We start from the raw sequence: 21,280 nt of genomic DNA, 5'->3' as shown, positions 1-21,280 counted from the left end.
CAGATAATTCATAGTACGACTATAATCACAAGTATGCACAGTATTGCTATTTTTTTAAAAACTTTTTTGGACTTGAGGTGCTCCTTAATTCCCCTATTCATTAAAAAAAAAAAAAAAAAACAATAAAAACAGAATTACAAAAAATACAAAAATGTAATACGCTAGGTGGTACTTTTAATTTGAAAAGTCAAACCGGAACTGCAACTGAAGTTTAGCCTCAGGTGGCTAAGCTAGCTAGTTTGTTTTTTCTTCATCTACAGCTGGTAGATTGATGGCTATTTTCTGCATCTGCCGAGTTTGACACGTCGATAACCGGCTGTCAGATGGTGACCAGCCCCGGGACTTAACCTCATAGGTTCGTAACACAAAACTGTGACGTTAATTTCACGGTTAAATTAGCAAAACCTCGCCCACTAGCTGTTAACCTTCATACACGGATCTGCAGCTAGCCGGCTGACTCCAGAGAGCTAACTGTACCTCTCACTGTTAACTCTTCTACTTTGAGTGATGCAACTGAGGTATGCTTTTATTATCTAATTTTCTACATCACATTATTTTTATAAATACGTTTTTTACAGGATGCTAAGAGGCTAAGAGTAATGCCAGTGGCGTAAGCCGAGTCAGTTTTTGTCACTTCCGCTTTCGTCTTATCGGTTTCTGTGTCCTGCTATTTTCTTGGCTAGAAAAACAGTATGAAATATTATCCTCTTTTTGAACGACCAGAAGTGTTTTTGAATTAGTTGGAGAGGCCTCCATGCCATGAAATATTAAACACCGGGCTGTGCTCGGATGTCAACAAGTGAGCTGTCACTGTTAGCAGCTAATGCTAAACCTCAAGTCTTGTGACCTGCAGGTTGTTTTCTATAAAAGCTTTTTCTGTTCCTGCTGCTGCGAGGAGGATATTTTGTAATGAAGAAATGATGCAAACCCCCTATCAGATGTCTCACAGCAATGTAGAAACCCATCAGAGTACTGATATAAAACATAGATAAACAGATAAATATATTGATCCTAACTGGGAGATAGTGCTTATCAAAACAAATAAACCATCAGAATAATAAATACACATTAAATAAACCATAACACATATAAAGAAATATATACATTCAAACATCAGGAGATTTAGCTCAACATTACTTTACATGTCTCAAATAAAGTAAAGCTATATTAAAAAGCAAACATAAGTCTGTAATAAAAAAAATACTCAAGTCCATTAAACTAAAGTGTTTTTCTGAAATGTAAACTCACTTAGCCTGGAGACAGAGGTGTAAATGTGCAGTTACATTAAGGAGAGCTGTTGAGTGATTAGACATGTTAAAGTGTAAATACTATGAACAAAAGTAATACTCTGCAGATACACTAATCAAGTGAAAATTAACGGGCAAGGATGATAAAATGTGCAAAGTTAAGAACAGGTTACAGCTCGAGTTAGACAGAGACCATCATGATGGCAGTGATTTACTCGACAGAGGTGAGCTGGTGTACAGGGATATTTCTTTGGGTCGGTAAGACTCCATGTGTCTGTCCTTGTGGTAGCAGAGCTGAACCAGTCTGTTGGAGATGGAGCTCCGCTGTCTGTCAGCAGCTTGTCGATAAAGGATTATCAATAATGGACAACAGTTTGTTTTATTATTTGAAATACTTGAACCCTAACTTACAGAAAATGTTGTTCTGTAAAAATGATCAGGAATTGGCCAATACAATTCTATTCATCTGAGAAACACATTAGATTTTATTCAGGCGCTTTTCCTTTTATGTCTTCTACATTTAACACAAAAAAAAAAGCAAGCTCTCATATCAGAGTTTTCCAGCATCGTGATTATTAACGATATTGACTGATGATTTTTTTATTGCGATATTTTTTTTAATCAAATACCAGAAACATGTTTAATGACTGTTCTCAATGTCTGGTATTGTAAACCATGTCTCTAGTTAATCAGAATGACTTTGAAGTCATTTCGTAGTAATAATTAGTCAAATAAATGTATTTATTCATTTTATTTTCAATTCTGTGTGTCTCTGATTTTTTGATATTTCAAAATGTTTTAGTTGGAGGCTTCAAATAATCTCTCTGAATTGTCTGCCTCTTCCTGCACTGTATATTTTTTATCTGTGTTTTTTGTCTGATGCAGTCATGTGGCTCTGTGTTGTGTGTAGGTGATTCCTCCGTCACACCAACACCATGGCAGGTTCCCAGTGGGAGCTTCCTCCGGAGCTCTGCTGTCGGCCAATGGCCTTTGTGGCTTTGACTGGTCTGGACGTGGTGTACAATGCCGTGCACCGGGCCATATGGGACGCCTTCTGCGCCAACCGGCGAGCTGACAGAGTCCCTATCTCGTTCAAAGTCCTCCCAGGAGATCACGAGTACCCCAAATGTCGCACTAAGGTGAGCAGTGGATGGAGACACCTAGAAGTTAATGAACAAACAAACACAGCTGAAGAGATTGCATTCTCCGCTTACTCTTATAAGAATAACATGTTCTTAATTTGAGATAAATGTTGTGCTCTGATTGTCTCTAAACAGTTGACGTTGACTGTCTTTCTGTGTAGAGAACGTCGTATGAATGGTACATTCCTAAAGGCATCCTGAAAACAGGCTGGATGAACAAACATCTGAACCTGGTTCCAGCTCTGGTTGTCCTCTTCTACGAGCTGGACTGGGACGACCCACAGTGGAAAGAGAAACAGTCTGAATGTGCTACTAAGGTGGAAATAGTCAGGTGCGTTTATATTTAATATATTTAGAATTTTATTTACTGCCAGAGATCAAGTTGATACTTTGGGGTTATGTTTTGTCAGGTTCATTTGACTGACCTTATTTCATATTCAGTCACACTGGGTGGCTTTAAGGTCTGGTTGATCTTTTGTGCCTTCAGATTAAATTTATCAAACAGATTCTCAGCGTTTGTTTCTAAGTTTGTTTCTGTTTTTTTATTGGACAGCCATAACTATCATGTTTAATATCAAGATATTACTCAAGAAATGACTTTCACTGCTTGGTCATGCACCTCTACATGAGGACTGCATTTATGGTGAATAGAGAAATCTATTATTGTTTTTTTACCAAACTTTATTCGCTGGGTTTGGTGCTTGAAGCATTTATGTCAGCCCTCATACCTCAAATAAAGAATCAGGAATAAACTGGGTTTCAATCAGCTGACTCTATGTTAAAGAGCTGCTGTTGAGGACCAAGTCTGCAAGTTTCACCTGCTCACCTGTTTTTTTTTTTTTTTGTCCCCAGGACCAGTCTTCAGGGCAGGAACACCAAGGTGGCCGTGGTTCTAATCCAGAAGAAAACTCCACTTCCTCCAGGTAAACATCTTTTCTGAATCATTTGAGACTTTTGAGCCATCCAGCTGAGTTGAGTATCAAAAAGTTACACTTGGGTGGGTCGATACTGGAGAAAACCTGCACACCAATTCCACTGGGCTAAGAAGCTACTAAAAAGTCCACAGGCTGAGATACATGCAAAAATAGTCTCTTATGTATAGTATAGTCTATCATCAGTGCTGTTCTTACATTCACCATTAAAACTGCTGTTATTAATCATAGACTATTATAATTAGATTTCTGTACATTTTGAAGACAAACTTCAAAATTGTCTTAAGGGTTGGCTTTCACCAGCACGCTTAAATATACAGAGCAACTTAAACCATTTAAATAGAAAGAGAATAAAACTACTGATAACAACTTCGATTAATCGGCCATCTGATAATAACTAATAAACTTTAAGGTGGAGTGTTTACTTTGTTGTTACGCGGTGAACCTTAAATGTCAAAATGATAACTGAGCATTGTGTTTTTTTTATCGTCTCTCTTGTGCGACAAACGCTTTAGTGATGATCGGATCTTGAAGCGCTCAAAAAAGTGTAAATTAATTTCAACTGCATTATGCATCTTGCAAATATTCTATATTCTTTTTCCTCATTTGGAGGAAAAAGAATATAGAATATTTGCATATTTAAGATGACTTACGTACAGTTAATCATGCTCAAGCAAGGTTGAGTCTGGAGCAGTGACAGACAGTGAATTATCAACTGACAACTTCAAATCTTAAATTAAAGCATGTAGGTGAATAAAATGTATGTATATAGAGTTTTCACTGACATGCTTTACACATAAACATAACGTAGCTTACAAGAATACAAGCATAAAAAAACAACCGGTAACATCCAGATAATTTAAAAGAGAAAAAACCCAAACAGCCCATTAGAAAGCTGCTCTGCCTGTTTACTAGTCTCTTTAACATCTCTGATTTTCTGGTTTGAACAGGAGAGGACCTGGTGGCGTCTGAGAGAGCGGCCACTCTTTGTAACTCCTGTGATCTCTCTGGAAAGAGTCTCTTTGTGCTGCCACACACCGACCACTTAGTGGGTTACATTATAAGGTAGATGCATCCTTTTTTTTAAATATTTTTTTATCCTATTGAGTGAGTAAGGGGTTCCTTAGAGTTTTTGGAAGCTGGGTGATTTTGCGGCTCCACCTAAGCCGTCTTCACAAATGCAATCCTGAAAATATATCTACTGTAGATCATTTCAAGACTTGGCAAGACTTGATGGAAAAAAAAATAATGCAAAGTAGCGGATGATGCAGCAGAGTCCGCTATACAATGCTATAATGAGAATATTTGACTTTATGTCAATGCTATGTTTATTTCAACAGAATCAGAAAATAAACAAAAGAGTGAAGAAGAACATACTGAAGAACAGAAAACGTAATGCAGCCGTTTAATTTAGTACGGAGATCATAGTGGTCGCGTGCAGACAGTCTCTGCACTGACTTCAGTCACAGGATATAAACGTCACCACCTCCTCCCACTCGCTTGAGGAATATCCTATAATATCCTGCTGCGTTCTCACATCAGCTCACTCGGACATTCTGTAGAAAAAATACCAGGAGGCTGGCAGGAGAAACTCAATTATTTATTTATGATGTCACATTGGTCCAAGTAGCATCCACTCTTTAGCTGCCATTGTTTTGTGCTTTACATTTAAATAGTAATGTCTGATAAATCCATTTATTGTGTTGAACGTTTAATTCATTATTTCTGCGTTGTGATGTCAAGTTATATTAGGAATGCATTTGTCTTAATATTGTGATAGTGATGGTGCAGTCTCACGACCTAAACTTAATCCAATGCATTTCTTTGAACAGTTAAATGAATCAAACACTTGTTCGACAAGACATCTTGTTTCGTTTATTGAAGTGAATTGTTCCCTGTGATTCTTCAGGTTGGAGAATGCTTTCTACGAACACGCTCAGACGTATTACTACACCGAGATCCGTCGAGTCAAATCTCATAAAGAGTTCCTCAACAAGACGACACATCAGGTAGAAGAAGACGCACGCAAACCCATGAAACAAAAAGTCCTCAAAATCTCTGCAGATCAATGTGTGCGAACAGACAGACACCTGTGATCCACTCATCACGTTCTTTCTCCTCTCAGCTGCTGTTTGTCCGACACCAGTTTAAAATCGCCTTCTTCAGTGAGCTCAAACAGGACACCCAAAACGCTCTCAAGTAAGTTTTTTTTTGTTTATCTTTGTTGTCTGTTGTAATCACTCAGGATGAAACAATACAGTCAGCCCACGCTTAAATACAAACCTTGTTTTTATTTTAATGAAAAAACAATTTCTTTATTTCACTTTTAAGCAGAAATAAATAAAAAAAACTGTTAACATGTATGCACATTCCTGGTGTTTTGTATAAATTCCTTTTCCCAGCGCATGGACTCACAGGCACACACAGACAGAGCCAAGTCAGAGAGAAATACTTTGCATGGAAGCTCCTACGTAAAAACATAAAACCATAATTTACAAGCACGTATTGAACTGGGGAGGCCGTACCAAACGGTTCAAAATTATATTTAGAATTGTTGCATTCCTGGTAATCACCTCCTGTCTGTCAGGCAGTGACACATAAATAATATGACACACTGACGGCAGAGGCTGCTATGTTTAGTGTCCATCAGTATTTACTCCTCCATTCATACACATTCACACATCGAAGAAGAAGAAGAAGAAGAAGCGGGAGCATCTTGGGGTTAAGTGTTTTGCCCAAGGACACATCAGACATGCATACCTGCCTTGTGTGTAAGCATACCATAAGCATATTGACCTGTCTGTCGTTCTTTATTCTATTATCATTTTATGTTTCTGTGTCCAAAGGTACTACAGAACTGCGTACAGTCTCGTCCATGAGCTCAGAGCCCACGAGACCAACATGTTGGAGATCAAGACTATGGCTGGATTCATCAACTATAAGGTACATTTCTGACTTCTGAATTCCCTGCATTCAACACCGGAGCTGAGCGTGTGAGCAGATTCTCTCTCGCTTCTTCTATCAGATCTCTATTTCCATCTCAGTTAGCTAGCTGTTGATTATGAGTTTGGACCTGTTATGTAAAGGCTTCACAGTCTGAATGTTTGACTTCGTTAGATTGCAGCCTTCACCAGATTGAGGTTCCCAATCCAAGCAGTTCCTGACCCCTTTTGCACCTTTCATTCCTCGCTCTCTGATGTTCCCTCCTTTGTTTTGTGTCTGCAGATCTGTCGTCTGTGTTTCCAGCACAACACTCCTCTTGATGCTATAGCTCAGTTTAGGAAGCACATCGACCTGTGTAAGAAGAAGATCGGCAGCGCTGAACTGGCCTTCGAACACGCCGCATGGATGTCTAAACAGTAAGATTGACTCTGTATATGAATAAATATGTATACATATCTTAAATGTGCTCTTGCATTTATTCGTCGTCCTACACGCCGGGACACTTTCAGTCCCTCATCTCATGTCTCTAACGCTCTCTCTCTTTTCTTTCTGTCAGGTTCCAGTCGTTTGGTGAGCTGTTTGATGAAGCGATAAAGTTGGGTCTGACAGCCATCCAGACGCAGAATCCTGGCTTCTACTACCAGCAGGCGGCCTGTTACAGTCAGGACAGAAAACAACAGGCTCAGCAGCTCTGTCAGGTAATCAAACTGCAGCTACTTTTATTTCCTCTCAGGCACGGCATACACTGGAAGGTTGTATAAAGGTCGTGGTGGAAGTCAGCTCACATTGTACGACTGAATCGTTTATGTAGACAACCAAAGCTCATATTTTATGTGTTCACACTGTACGACCCGACTGTCAGGCACGAGAGAGCTCACACTGTACGAGATAAATCAGGACGAGGAATTGACGATAAAGTTTCCTTTGAAGACTCCCACAGACTGAGGTAGAAGTCTCCAATAATAACAAGCTAAATAGAAGCTAAATCAGACAAACTAATTAGAAGACATATCATACATTCATGCTTGCTGTTGCCATGGTGATCTACGACACTGTCTGTCAGTTTGTGCAGACACAATCAGGAAATAAAAGCCCTGGACTCAGGGAATCGTCTCGTGGCTCTGATCTCATTGATCAAGTGTGTTCAGTAATACAACCAAAATATGAATTATGCCAAAAAATCCTCCGACTGGTCGGGAGCAGCTGTTTGGGTCGTGATCAGCGGCCGTTCCTCCCTGAACACTGCATGATTAACGACACGGGAAAGAGCTGAAATTCGGTCTGACTCCAAAATATGTTGTACGACTTAAAAATGGGCTCTAAATCGGGCTGAAATTGTAAAGTGTACCCCGGCTTTGGAGCAAGGTTATACTAGAACAGCAGTGACTCTATGGGGACGGCTGCAGGTTTCTTTTTCTTTTAATGTTCTTATGATGCTGCAAGGTCTTTATTTCACATCAACTATAAATAAAATATTCATTATTTACAGATTTTGTTAGTGAGTTTCTTGTGCAAACTGGAAAACAGCAGTTCATGGTTTTTTTTCTTTGCTTGTTGTTCTAGGCTGGAGCGAGTCAGCCCGCCTCTGAACCTCTGGAAACCCAAAGTGGAGGACTCGACTTTTACGGTCAGAGAGCCTGGAGGCAAGGACACCAGAGTAAGTTCAATTTAAAAAAATAAAAGAAATAAAAGAAAAGTTTACAGATTACTGAGCAGAGCCTGAAGTGTTTCCATCACAGTGTTTGTTGTAATGCGTAAAACATTATCCCTCTAATTATTTCCCAGGCATTGATCCTCCAGATGCAGAGAAGGAGAAAACGGGGATTCTGGCCCTGCAGGTTAAAGAGAGAGACGTACCACACTCTGTAAGAGCCCCCACACATACTCACAAACATGGTCTGATTATTTACTCTGAGGCAGACTTTCAGTAGAAACCACAAGGAGTCATTTTTCTGTGTTTTCAGCACCTTTTAAATTATCCAAATGATCTCTGTTCTCTGTGAAAATTAGAAAATCTCTGTGAAAATGTGCAAGTTCAGTTCATTTGTTTGCATAAAAATTAGCCACAGCTGACTTTTAAATGAGCACCAGTGATGGCGGTGTGTTTTTCTGAGGAAAGCATCACAGTAGCAGTGCTTGTTGTTTGAAGTAATTGGGGAACAAAATGCTTCATGCACTTCACCTCCTGCAGTTAGAGAAGGATCATCTTTCCTCACAGATACAAACACATAAATGTCTAACCATGTTCTCCTCCTTCAGCTTCTGTCAGATGTCTCACACTGCTCTGTTCAATCTCACTCCTCTCTGTCTCCACTGCTACAGGAGCTGATTATCGCACTTCTCAGTAACGCTGTCGCCCAGTTTAAGAAGTACAAGTGTCCTCGAATGAAGAGCCACCTCAGTGAGTGTCTCTGATTTCTCTTCATCTCCACAGATCCTTTGAATCTTTCTTTGGCTCTTTGATTCTACTGGTACTTTACAGTCAATATGAATATTCCCGTTTTCAGTCATTCACACCTTTCTCACATGTCAGAAATGAAGGGCCTGTGTCTACAGATAGCATCTTATCCACTGGAAACACTCAAGACCTCCTTTTCAGAGCACTTCTCACCGGCGCTCATTGTTGCTAGGTTACGAAAGCTAACTTCTGTTACCCTTAGTTATGTCCTTTTAGGTGTGTTTTAGCTCCGTGTGCTTTATATTTGGAGATTTTTGGAGATCAAGGAGATTTCAACAAGAAAACATGAAAAAGATGTAAAGGAGTCATGTCCTGACATTAACAGCAGCTCTACACCTGGAAACTGTTCCCTCGAAAAGACGAGTCAGACTAGCATCGACTCAGCCATGGTTGTTGACAAAGATGTACGTCGCTTTGGATAAAAGCGTCTGCTAAGTGAATTGTAGAATAGAATTGTAGAGAAGTCCCGTCCCTTCTTGATTTTATTGGTCAGTTAGGAAGATGTGACATTGACATTGGCGCTGTTCTTAAAGTTGAACTTCATTCAACTGAGAGAGCAGTGAGTGCAGCAACAAAATAAAGCTGACAGTCAGGACGGTGAGCGCTGAAAACTACTTTGGTTTTGTATTGAAAACATGCGCTGCCAGCATCAAACACACTGTCTGTGGACACAGGCCCTTACTCATCCAGAATGAACGTTGTTGATCTTATGTGATCATATGTTGATGAAACGACACCACCACAGCATCTCAGACATTTTATTCTTCAAGTAGGACGTATTTCTGCTGCACGTAGTTTTGTTATTCGCTCCTTGATGTTTTGTCGTCACGCTCCACTCAGTATTTGTCTCATTGTCTGTCTCCTTTGTAGTGGTGCAAATGGGCGAGGAATACTACCACGCTAAAGACTACACCAAAGCCCTGAAGTAAGTCCACACTCACATGTTGGACTCATAAAGTTCAACACTTGAACCAACTTTAACTAACTTCTGACTGTGAATGTTCACTCTTCTTATTCCAACATTAAGCAGGATGTTGTGTTTATTTGTGTGTTTTGTTGTCAGGCTGCTGGACTACGTGATGTGTGACTATCGCACAGAGAGATGGTGGGGCCTCCTGACAGCCATACTGACCACAGCTCTGCGCTGTGCTTATCTGATGGCCAGCGTCAAAGATTACATCATCTACTGCATGGAGCTGCTGGGCAGAGGTGAGCTTCACCTTACACTGAGCTGCTGTTAGAGAGTCAGTGCTGTCCACCTTTGTGATACAGTTCTCTATTGATTTTATAAACTTCCAGGTGACTTCAGCTGCAGTTGAATCTTGACAATATTTCACTCTTGTGGCTTCATGCAGAATTTAGATACATTTGTATTTATTATTACATCGTCTAAGAAGGTAGAAGGAAACTCTTGCACTTCAGCCACTGGATAGGACAGTGGACAGAGATGGAATTCAGGGAGAGAGAGTGCGGGGAATGACATACGGGAAAGGACCCACAGGTCGGATTCAAATCTCAAGCCGCCTGCTTGAAGAACTATAGCCTCCGTACATGGCGCGCACGCACTAACCACTAGGCGATTTGCAGTCTTCTTAAAGCCAGTTGACGGGTGCTCTTTTCTGATTGGCTGATCAGTCGTAGTAGCATGCTCACCAATCAGGCTGCACAGCACAAGTGGATGGCATCAGCATTAATCTGGAGAACGCGCCACTTGCCCACATGGTCGTAACGTGCACATAAATACAGAATCTGAGTGCGGATTCTGGTCTCTGACGTGTTCTGGTTTTTGTTTGTAGTCTGAGTAGCGTCGTCAACAAGCTTTTAGAGCCAGGCTTTGGCTGTTTTACTCGACAAGTGACTTTGTGTCACCTAATAAAAGTTTACATTTATGGTTTTGAGAAGTTGGGTCATTACAACTCTACCCTCTCTAACATTTTCATCATCAGCTCAGATCCTCAAAAGACCAAAGTAAGCTTGTCAAATTGTTTGGTATGTTCATTTCTTTTTGATACCACTTATTTTAGAACTATTCAATTTCTTTTTTTTATGATCGCTAGTATCAAAAAGTACCAAAGCTTTCAAAAAAAGTCAGATCTTCAATCACATTTTCAACTGAGAGAGAGAGCTACCGCTGCCTGTAGTGATCTCTGTGGCTCTTAACCTCCTTTTGGCGAGCAGGGTTTCTAATCCTCTTCCTGCTGTTTGTCATGAAGAAGATTTGGTGCAGCTCGATGTTGTTTTATGTGCGGCATCATTTTGGTTGTGATATCTGTCGTTTATCTGTCACTTAAAATATTTGCACACAGTTTTGGTCTTATTTGTTTATTATTTTTCTCACCTGGCTCCGACTCCCTCAGTTAGAAACTGAACTATGAATTCTCAACTGCAATATCTCTCCTTGTGTCCACCATATCTGTAAAGCTCCTGACGAGCAAGAGAATCCAAAAGCAGATAGTGCCCCCTGCTGGTTTAATAAAGAGTATCACAAAATAGTTTTGATCTCAATTGAAATGTCCTTTATTCGTATTCATTTAGATTTGAGTGGTATCGTTACATCCCAAGAAAAAACAAACCAGAACAAGTGATTTCTTCAGTAAAAATAAATTGATCCTTATTGAGGATTTTCATAATAGTAAAAAGAGTTCTGAGAATGTGTAATATGTTTGCCAAAAGTGGACTTGAGTTTAGATTTTTATCTTAAGAACTGATATTGATTGTAAAATCTATGAATCAAAGCATGACATTTGTGTATCAAACAAGAGGAGGTCCTCATTTATTCATCTTTTCTTCTAGCTTCCACCTTGAAGGAGGAACAGAAGTCGAGGATCGAGAGAAATCTCCTCAAAGTCCTGACGGTGAGTACAGCTCCACCTCTAAAGTGTAAAGTTTGCTTCAACAAACATCCATCCAGAACTTAGGTAAAACATCTGAGATTCAAAGATGGTGTTAATAAAAATTAAAAAAAAAAAGATGTGGATTTATATCCTTAAAACTTTTGTCAGAATCAAAATCTATCTATGATGATTCTGAGCATGATCCGCTTGTTACTATTAAAAGCGGGTATGATTTAATGTTTAAAATATAGGTTTTATTTGAGAGGGTTGATCTTTAAGCCAGGGGATCTGTTCTAATGTGGAGAGAGCAATATGTAATGCTGACACCCAGTGTTTAAATGTGTTGCTACAGTCCAAATTCAAAAACATTACAGAGAGCTGTCTCCCCCCGTCCCCTCCTCACTTGTGTTACTTACACAGGTTGCCATGTTGTGGACACTGAAGCTTCAGTGTTTATCCAGCTCTGCATCGGTCTGTAAACCTTTCTGCGTTCTAACCTCTCTCCATTTTTTAAAGCATCTCAAATATTCTCGTGGAGCTTTTTAGAAACATGCAGAGGCTTATGTCGGGTAGAGTCCGTTTTATCTGAACCAGTTCTCTTGCCTGCTTCCATCGCTGCAACACCTGATGGTTTGCTGTGATAACTGGTCTCATATCTGGCAAACTGAGGGATGTCCAAAACGGCCATGTGAGGGTGTCTTAAACCGCCTACCTTCTCTGGTCCAAACAAACCAGAGCATGAGGACCAGAATCTAAAGTTAGAAGGAGGACATACTGGCTGCTGCGTTGTTGTCAGAGAAGCCAGCACTTCAACATAGCATGTTTCCTTAATGTCTGATCATATAGTAAGGTCATTTTATCATTTCATTCACTACATATCTTACAGATTGATCCTGTACCTTTTAAGTATGCAACCTGTTTTGCCCAAACACCTCGAGGCGACCATTTTATTTCCTGAAAACGATTTTTAAATCTTATTGCTTGTAAATCCGTATTGCTTGCTCCCTAAATGTCCTTGTATAGTCAGGATGTATTTGTTCATGAATGAATAAAACTGCTCAACCTTCTGGAACAAATATTATATTATAAAATCGCCCCTTATCCTACAATAACTGTTAATTTCTCCTCTCATGATTCTCACACATCACCTGAAATCAGGATCATATCTGGAAGCAATTTCATTTTGGAATTTCTCCGCTCTATCTTAACAAAAGCTGGCGCACACTTTGACTGTCACTCTTCTTTCAGAACGAGGTCCCCGACGCCGAGCCCGACTGTGATCCGTCCTCCGTCAGTGCAGCCGCGTCGCTGTGGAGCGACCGCATGGCTTTGGCCGGATCAAACGAGCTGACTTTAGAAGTGCAGGACTACATCCCGTTCAGTAAGAAAACACTCGAACAACCTTTTGTCTCTTGACCATGAGAAGGAAATCCACACAAAGTAAGGCTCCGTGTTGTACTGAAAGAAGAGAGAAAAGTTCTCCGGTTTAAAATGAATATAATCTCAGTGGGGATGTATAACGGATCTCTTAACTCACAATAAGAAACGTAAAACCATCCTGGATTCACGATACGATTCATTCACTTTTTACAATCTTCTTCTTTTGTAAAGAAAGATTGAATGTGAGTGTGAGTGTGTTCAGGTCACATGGACTTGAGTATCCCGGTTATGAGATTTGTTTTGATGATTCGGGATGTTTACAAAATCCTGGTGATTCATATCCCTGTATATGTGATAAATACTCGTATCCTGGTTTATGATGACTACATCTTGTTTGTTCAGGCGCTTGTGATGTTTATTTTTAAAAACAAAATCACGACAATTTAGAAAACTGAGAAAGATGACACCGCTGTGGCTTATCGTGAGCTTAGCACAATTCCATGCCAACATGGCGTTGCAGATATGATGTATCCACGTCATTTCCAGCAACAGTCGCTACAGAAGTAAAATGCTCTCGTTATCGCCGCCATGTTTGTTTTGCTGACATGTCACTTGGTTGAGGTTGTGTCTGCCCAGGTAGAAACTGCAGTAAGGCTGTGATTGTTTCAAATTTACAAGGGTCACAAATGCATTAAAAATGGTTAATTATGGTAAAGTAAGGCTTATTCAGAGCATTAGTAAATGGTTAATGTGGTTATTATGGTAAAGTAAGGCTTATTCAGAGCATTAGTAAATGTTTAATTATGCTTAAGTAAGGCTTAATCAGAGCATTAATAAATGGTTAATTATGGTTATTATGGTTAAGTAAGGCTTATTCAGAGCATTAATAAATGGTTAATTATGGTTAAGTAAGGCTATTCAGAGCATTAATAAATGGTTAATTATGGTTTAGTAATGCTTATTCAGAGCATTAATAAATGGTTAATTATGGTTAGGTAAGGCTTATTCAGAGCATTAATAAATGGTCTATTATGGTTAAGTAAGGCTTATTCAGAGCATTAATAAATGGTTTATTATGGTTTAGTAATGCTTATTCAGAGCATTAATAATTGGTTAATTATGGTTAAGGCTTATTCAGAGCATTAATAAATGGTTAATTATGGTTTAGTAATGCTTATTCAGAGCATTCATAATTGGTTAATTATGGTTAAGGCTTATTCAGAGCATTAATAAATGGTTAATCATGGTAAATCATGGTAAAGTAATGCTTATATAACATCAACAATAATAAAAAAACACTTTTGTCTTAATGACATGACTTAGCTGTGAACCTCAAGACATGCATCTAAATGAACATCTTTATCAACCATTTAGTAATATTAGTTAATAGGCTTAATTAACATGTAAACCCTTAATTAATGTTAACAAGAGACATCTGTTTCTTAATGTTCATTATTGTATGAATTTACTGTAAATTAAGGCTTATTACTGAATTAACTAATGTTAATAGCATCCTTAAAAAGGATGAATTAATGCATTAGTTAATACCATAGTTAACATGAACACCCTTAATAAATTATTACTAGAACATTAGTTAACTGTTAGTAACCATTAGTTAAGGCTTAATAATGCCTTAACTAATGTTAATTAATGTAAGTGTTACCAAAATGCATAATATGGCTTTTTGTGGCTAATATATGCTTATATTGAGTTTATAGGTTTTATAGTTATTAATAAAACATTTCATGTTTTTTCTTCAGTGATTAAAAAAGGTCTTTGTATTAAATAAAACTAATCCTAAATCGAGTAAATAAACGTTTAACACAAATAGTGATAGAGTCTCTCTTTATAAACAAACAGCAGCCTGAGTTTCTGGCTTTAAAGCACAATGTATTTTCTCAACAACTCACTATGTGTCGCCTAAATAAAGTTTTCATTCATGGTTTTGGAAAGTTGAGTCACCACCACTGGTTCTAACATTTAAATCATCCGCCCCTCTTACAACACCTCATAGTGTAGTAATCTCTCTGTGGCTTTTAGGGGGCGTTGTCACACTAAGCAATCCGCACCAAGCCTGAGCGTTTGACCCCCAAAAGTCTGTGTGTTTGACTAGTGTTAGCGCTAGGTACTGAAAGGCTCATAAAGCATTGACACTTTTAAGTCTTTTGATTCATCCCTCAAAGCGATGTTCAGTGTGGCACACTTTCCCAATAATGAAATCCTTTAAAGCGTCCGTTTAAAAGTGTTATGTTTGTTGTTGTTTATATGAAGATGTTTACAGTTTGCCTTCTTTTCTTTCTGACTCCAGTCCAGTGTAAGGCCAAGTTCCAGTCCCCCAGCTTCCATGTAGACCAGCCCATCCAGCTGCAGGTTTTCCTCCGATCCGACTGTCCTAATCCGCTTTCTTTCAACAAGCTGGCCGTCAGCCTCAGTAACCAGGTACGTGTTACATGAGCCAGACCTCAGTACAGACTCTCTTCTGCCCACAACACTTTTTAAATGTAGTTAGATGCCTTACCAGTAATCACTGTTAATAACCTGGTGCTCATCTTTAATGAAAGAATGTGCAACATTTTACATATAAATACAGCAGAAATCAAGTTTATCCTCTGTAAATGTCTCTCTGAGTCTCGACTGTCCACAATGAGTGAGAAGCGTGAGTACCGTCAGCTGTGTTGTTGTCAGAGCGGTGTTTACATCATGTTTACATTAAAGGGACGGCCTTGCGTATAAAAGCTGTTTTAGTCAAGGACTAGAGAAAAGAAGAACATACTCACAGCTTATTTGAATGTCACGTCAGTGTCTTTGGATCTCGGTCATTCCGTGTCAGTTTATGTGCAAAATGAAGCTATGAGCTAACCATTGTGCTAACATTAGCATGCTAACACAAACGCAGGACACAGGCAATAATCTCAAGCAAAGGACAATGTGTCTGCTGCTTGAGCTTAATGGTGTTTAATTATGATGCGTTCTTATTGATAACTCCTTTGTGCGACCGCGAGTGGAGAGGTGTTGGAGGTGTGTCACTGGAGGAGAGCGGAGGCTTCAGAATAGAGGTGTCACCAAACAGCAGTTTGTTTTTGTTTAATGCTGGTGCTCAAGGGCGACATCTACTGGATGAAAAAGTTGCACATTCTTCCTTTAATGACGTAATTAGAATGATGTGGAAATGGCTGACGAAGCAACAGTCGGCTATATGAGGCTATAACAAGAATATTTGTGTGTGTGTGTGTTAATGTGTAGGAGTACAACCAGTGGTGTGTGGTGGAGTCTCCAGGTCAGGAGAGTATGAGTCTGCTGCCAGGAAAAACCAAATGTTTCAACTTCAGCTTCGTAGCAAAGACGGAAGACGTGGGAAAGAAGATCGAGGTGAGATGTGTTGGTGTGTGTGAAAGAATGTGTGTGTCTGCAGTTGTTAATGTTTGACTGTTACTGACTGTGTGTTGCTGTGTGTGCACATTTAGATGACAGGCATTGAGGTGATGCTGGGCGGTGATCGAGGCCGCTGTGTGTTTGTGAGCTGGAGGGGGGCAGGTGGAGACGCAGCTTCTACCCATGAGGCCTTGCAGGCGAGCAGGTCATCACGTCGATGGGGGCGGAGCATGGAGGCGCGTCAGGAGCCGGACTGGGACAGCCTGACCATGCAGCACAGCACCATGTAAGGGTTTTGTTGAGACACAGATCAATCCCAGAAGTCCAGATCAGATATATTTTTTACACTTTAGTTCTCAGAAACATAAAAAAACATTTAGTTTGTTTGTGACTGCTTGTTGTTTAGGATCATCTCCAGAGTGCCAAAGATCTCTGTTCAGCTGAGCCACCAGCCGCCTGCCCTCCACAACGAGATGTACTGCATCAACCTCACTGTCCAATCACAGGAGGAGGGCGTGGCAAAGGATGTCAAACTGACAGCTGGCCTCAAACCAGGTACAATGAAAATGTCCCTTAAAAAATGCTGTTTGCAATTTCAACTGTATTAGTGGATAACTTCTACACCTCACCTTGACGCCAACAGCCCTTTACTTTTAAACTTTAGCCTTGTTCACACTTCTGAGAAAAGTTAAAAGTTGTGTTGTTTTTGTCATTGACAAGCTCAGATTATTTATGAGTGTCTGTCAACATTACAGAGAGGATCCCTACAGAGACCAATATTTTTGTTACTGAGGAAGATGCCATTCTTTAAGCAATACAAAAAAATCATCGCTTCCTTCAAACCCACCAAACTCCATTGGCAAAAGCATTGATTCAATCCTCCAAAGTACAGGATTTGTTTGTCCAGCAGGACCTCACATGGTTAGATTGTTTTTGTTGTTCAGTTTTACAAAAAATATAATTTGGATCCAAACTAACCATTTCAAAATAAAAGAAAAAAAGTAAATAATCTAAACAAAAGTAGACCAACAACTTCTGTGATCGATTATGTAAAAAGACATTTTTGTCAATCAAGTCTGATGAAGTGAGCAATGTTTATGGTAAAAAGAAATATCTCAATAAAAATATCTGTCTTTTTAGCAATTCTCTGTTATTTTTTCGGACATTTAATAAAAACGTGAGACAAAAACAAGAACTTTAAACAGACAAACCTTGATCATCTAAAAATCAAAGTTTGAAAACACTGAACTTCAATGATCTTTAATGCACTGCTTCAGCTTCAACTTTTAGTAAGTGTGAATTGTTTTTGTTATTCTCAAACACATGACATTACATCAGGAGATTTGATTCCGTATTTTTCCGTTTCGCTTTGCCAGGTCAGGACGCCAATCTAGGCCAAACCACGCATGTGACGCTGGATGGCTCGAAGGTTTGTGACGACTCTGCTCCCGCCCTGCTCCATGACGTCCCTCTAGGAGATCTGAAACCTGGAGAAAAGGTACACACACACACACACACACACACACACACACACACACACACACACACACACACACACACACACACACGCACACATTCTCAAAATGATTTTGAAGACTTCATTATAAGTGAAGCTTATATTCTGTTGTGCTGATATGTTCTTCTGTACTCACCAGCCTGTGAAAGTATTAATAACAGAACTCTGGGTTTGTGTTTGTCCAGTTGGAGAAGTGTGTGTATGTAAAGTGTGAGTCATGTGGGCCGAGGGTCTTCCTGTTCCACGTGGCCTACAGCATCGACACCACGGTGGAAGGACGACAGATTGTCTGCAAATGTCACAAGGTAGAGACGACGAGCGGACCTTCACACGCAGTCAGCTCAGATGTTACATTTCTGTTGTTCTTGTCGTTTAGTACATGTGGTGATGTTTTTCTTTTATCTTTCAGGATGAGACGGTTACCATCGAGACGGTGATCCCATTCGACGTGTCGGTCAAGTTCGTGTCCACTAAGGTCTGTAACTGAAGCTCTGCTTAAAAAGCTGTGAGCAGCGTGTCTTAAAGGTGCTGCTCTAAGAACCACAGTAAGACACTCCAGCTCTTTGTGTTTCATGCTAGTAGTCATGTATGTCCATGTCTTCACTTTGCACACATCAACAGTGACCTCTTACAACAGTTGTGGTGCAGCAGCAGAGATCTTATTTGTGTGTCTGTGTGTGTTTGCAGTTTGAGCCGTTGGACCGGGTAGCGGTGGACGTCCCCTTCCTCTTGATGACTGACATCTCGTCATCGTCCCCCTGGCCCCTGCTGCTGGCCTCCTCCTCTCTGCAGCTGCTCACTGTGACCAGCAACACACCTCAGCTTCAGTCACAGATACAGGAAGGTACTGGAAAAGTTCAAACGCAGAGACTTTTCAGATTTGTAGCTGTAATTTCAAGAGGAAAAGTGAATACAGTGACTTATTATTTGTGGATGTGTACAGTTGTTCTGCAGACAGGCGAGTGTGCCAGCGAGTGTTTCTGTCTCCGCTGTCCACCACAGACCAACAGCAACAGCACCATCGCTACAGGACAGTACCTGTTATCATGGAGGAGGTAGGTACACACACACACACACACACACGTTCGGTTGAGTAATCAAAGCAGCCTGTAAAGCTCTTAACTCTGCGTTTTTATTCTGCTGCTCAGAAAGTCGTCGAGTGCAGACAGTCCTCTGATCCAAACTACAGTCACTCTACCTCACATCATCCTGGAGTCTGTCCCTCTTTACATCCACGCCGGTCAGTCAAGTAAACACACACACTACACCTACACTTCACACTACGACCCATAATGCTTTGTGCTGATGTCTCAGATCTAACCACTGTGACTGTTTACATAATGTGTAAACTACTGCCTGATTATTTGTACCTGTCATAGTCAGCTGTGTTGTGTTTGTCCGTCTTGTTTTAATGTGTCTCTAGATTTGCCGTCATTTGGACGAGTCAGAGAGTCTCTTTCAGTTCGATATCACATCGAGAACAGAACGGCTCTGGTGCAGGAGGTGGAGATGGCTGTGGAACCGTCGGATGCCTTCATGTTCTCTGGACTGAAACAGGTACAACTCTCAGATTAAAGCTGAGTAGTACAAGGTAGTGTGGCTGCTTTTACCCAATCAAGCACAGTAAGGATTTATAATACCATATGATACGATATAATATGATACACTTTTAGGGCTGTGCATTGATTTATCACGATGTGTCATGCTGCTTTGCATTCTCAATTTTCTATATTATTATTTCTACTTTTCACTCAATGAAGACGAGCAGTCAACAAGCAGACAACAAGCAATGTCACTACTCAATAAAGGATGATTGCATAATGATTTGAGAGCTGCTGTTTCTGTGTTTCTCACTGAATGTCACTTTATAGTTGGACACTAGCTTGCTTTTAGAAGTTGGTGGCTCTTGTGTAGTTAGCAGGGGATCGACATATTCCTTTTTTTTTTTTACTCTTATCTTAGGGTTTATTTTAAAATTACATTTGCGTTTATATCAAATGTGGTTTTCCCTCTAAATTAATTTTACTTAGTTTTGTTTTGCACCAAACAACTTTAATCTTCTCAATTTATCCACGCACTCGCATTGTGCATTTACAAGACGGATGTACAGACTGTGGACCTTATCTCTCTCTCTCTCTCTGCTGATGTGATTGCACTCTTGGTTTTGCTGTGTCAGGAGTCGAGAGGGGAGGTTTTTTTTTTAAACGGGGTTTCTCCCCCGCTCACTCTCTCTCTCTCGCTCTCTTGTGCACGCAGCAATTTTATAAATAAATGAAAAATTAAATAAAAACAGGTCGGAATTATACTTGGGCAACCCGCCCAGGTATCGTCTATGTGTGGGAAACACTGAGTTGTGTAAAAGGATGTCCTCAATTTTGAGAGGCTGTTTTTGACATATTACTCCATTAAGTTTCATCTAAGGCCACTTTTATTAACATAATTCTATTAGATGCTTATCAGGCATAAAAGGGCAAAGATTATAGTTTTGAAACCTGTACTGTTCAACTGGGAACAAAAACTTGACCATGTGATGAATAAATATGACCTTTAGAAGTGAACCGACCTGCTGTGAACGTTTTCTTGTGTGTGCAGGTTCGTCTGCGTATCCTTCCTGGCTCCGAGCAGCAGATGCTCTATAACTATTACCCACTGATGGCCGGTTACCAAACACTACCACAGCTCAACATCAGCCTGCCGCGCTGCCCGACCACCAACACACACTCACTGAGACGCTTCCTGCCACAACGCATCTTCGTCAAGGTGACACACTCAGAGAAATGTAGACACACCACCGCTGAGCAAATGTCAAGATCTTTAAAGTTTCATATCATGATTTTCTCTTTGTGTGTCCTCAGCCTCAGGGTCGTCAGCTGGATGACGCCTCCATCGCTGCAGCTTGATGAGCAAACACAAACTGTAAATACGAGAAGAAAACAACTTTGTGTAGGTTGTTTTAGATGTAAGATTCCTCACAGATTACATTATTAACACTATTTGTTCCACATTGTTCATGAGAGAAACGTCAGTGAAGCAAACATCAGGAGGTTTGTTTCCAGAGTTTCATGTTCAGAGTGAATGTGTCGACGTGACGAGCATGACAGGAGGATAATGAATGAACGGATAAACTGATGAAAATCATGAACTAAATGGAGAAAATCCGGTAAAATGTGTAAAACATGAAAAATGAATGTGTTGAAGATTTGATTAAACTGGTGTGATGTAAACTAGTGTTCATGCTTCTGTGTATGTTAATTAAAGACCAATGTTTCCACTGCTAATGAGTGTTTTACGTCCCTGACACCAAACCACCACCATCGGACTGTATGGTCCCCACAACCATCACCGTCCTCGTTCATGTACGGCCTGCTCAGACCTCCACCTCAGTGGCGAGGTATACAAAGGAGAAATTCTTCCTGCATAATATCCCACTTGCTCTTTTGAAAAGTGTAATTGATT

General features: G+C 40.1%; 1 protein-coding gene across 2 annotated transcripts; it reads left to right on the top strand.

The window, feature by feature from the left end:
• Positions 1 to 193: 193 nt before the first annotated feature.
• Positions 194 to 21,052, top strand: trappc11 (trafficking protein particle complex subunit 11). Of its 2 annotated transcripts, none has more exons than XM_061048815.1 (30): positions 194 to 355; positions 2,158 to 2,386; positions 2,551 to 2,720; positions 3,242 to 3,312; positions 4,272 to 4,386; positions 5,231 to 5,330; positions 5,447 to 5,520; positions 6,168 to 6,264; positions 6,547 to 6,680; positions 6,821 to 6,962; positions 7,828 to 7,921; positions 8,050 to 8,129; positions 8,587 to 8,665; positions 9,593 to 9,647; positions 9,786 to 9,931; positions 11,516 to 11,577; positions 12,805 to 12,937; positions 15,245 to 15,375; positions 16,180 to 16,305; positions 16,401 to 16,594; positions 16,715 to 16,863; positions 17,685 to 17,806; positions 18,010 to 18,129; positions 18,234 to 18,299; positions 18,512 to 18,668; positions 18,768 to 18,879; positions 18,973 to 19,064; positions 19,248 to 19,381; positions 20,417 to 20,584; positions 20,680 to 21,052. In XM_061048815.1, the coding sequence occupies exons 2-30, from the start codon at positions 2,183 to 2,185 to the stop codon at positions 20,722 to 20,724; spliced, it is 3,372 nt and encodes a 1,123-aa protein (XP_060904798.1). In that variant the 5' UTR covers positions 194 to 355; positions 2,158 to 2,182; the 3' UTR covers positions 20,725 to 21,052. The 2 variants fall into 2 exon arrangements, with proteins under 2 accessions (XP_060904798.1, XP_060904797.1); XM_061048814.1 differs by having other exon boundaries at positions 194 to 518.
• The last annotated feature ends 228 nt before the right edge of the window (positions 21,053 to 21,280 follow it).

The sequence above is a fragment of the Labrus mixtus genome, chromosome 10, assembly GCF_963584025.1.
Source record: "Labrus mixtus chromosome 10, fLabMix1.1, whole genome shotgun sequence".
NCBI lineage: Eukaryota > Metazoa > Chordata > Actinopteri > Labriformes > Labridae > Labrus > Labrus mixtus.
The sequence above is the reverse complement of the archived record's forward strand: the minus strand, read 5'-3'. Positions and strand labels throughout refer to the sequence as shown.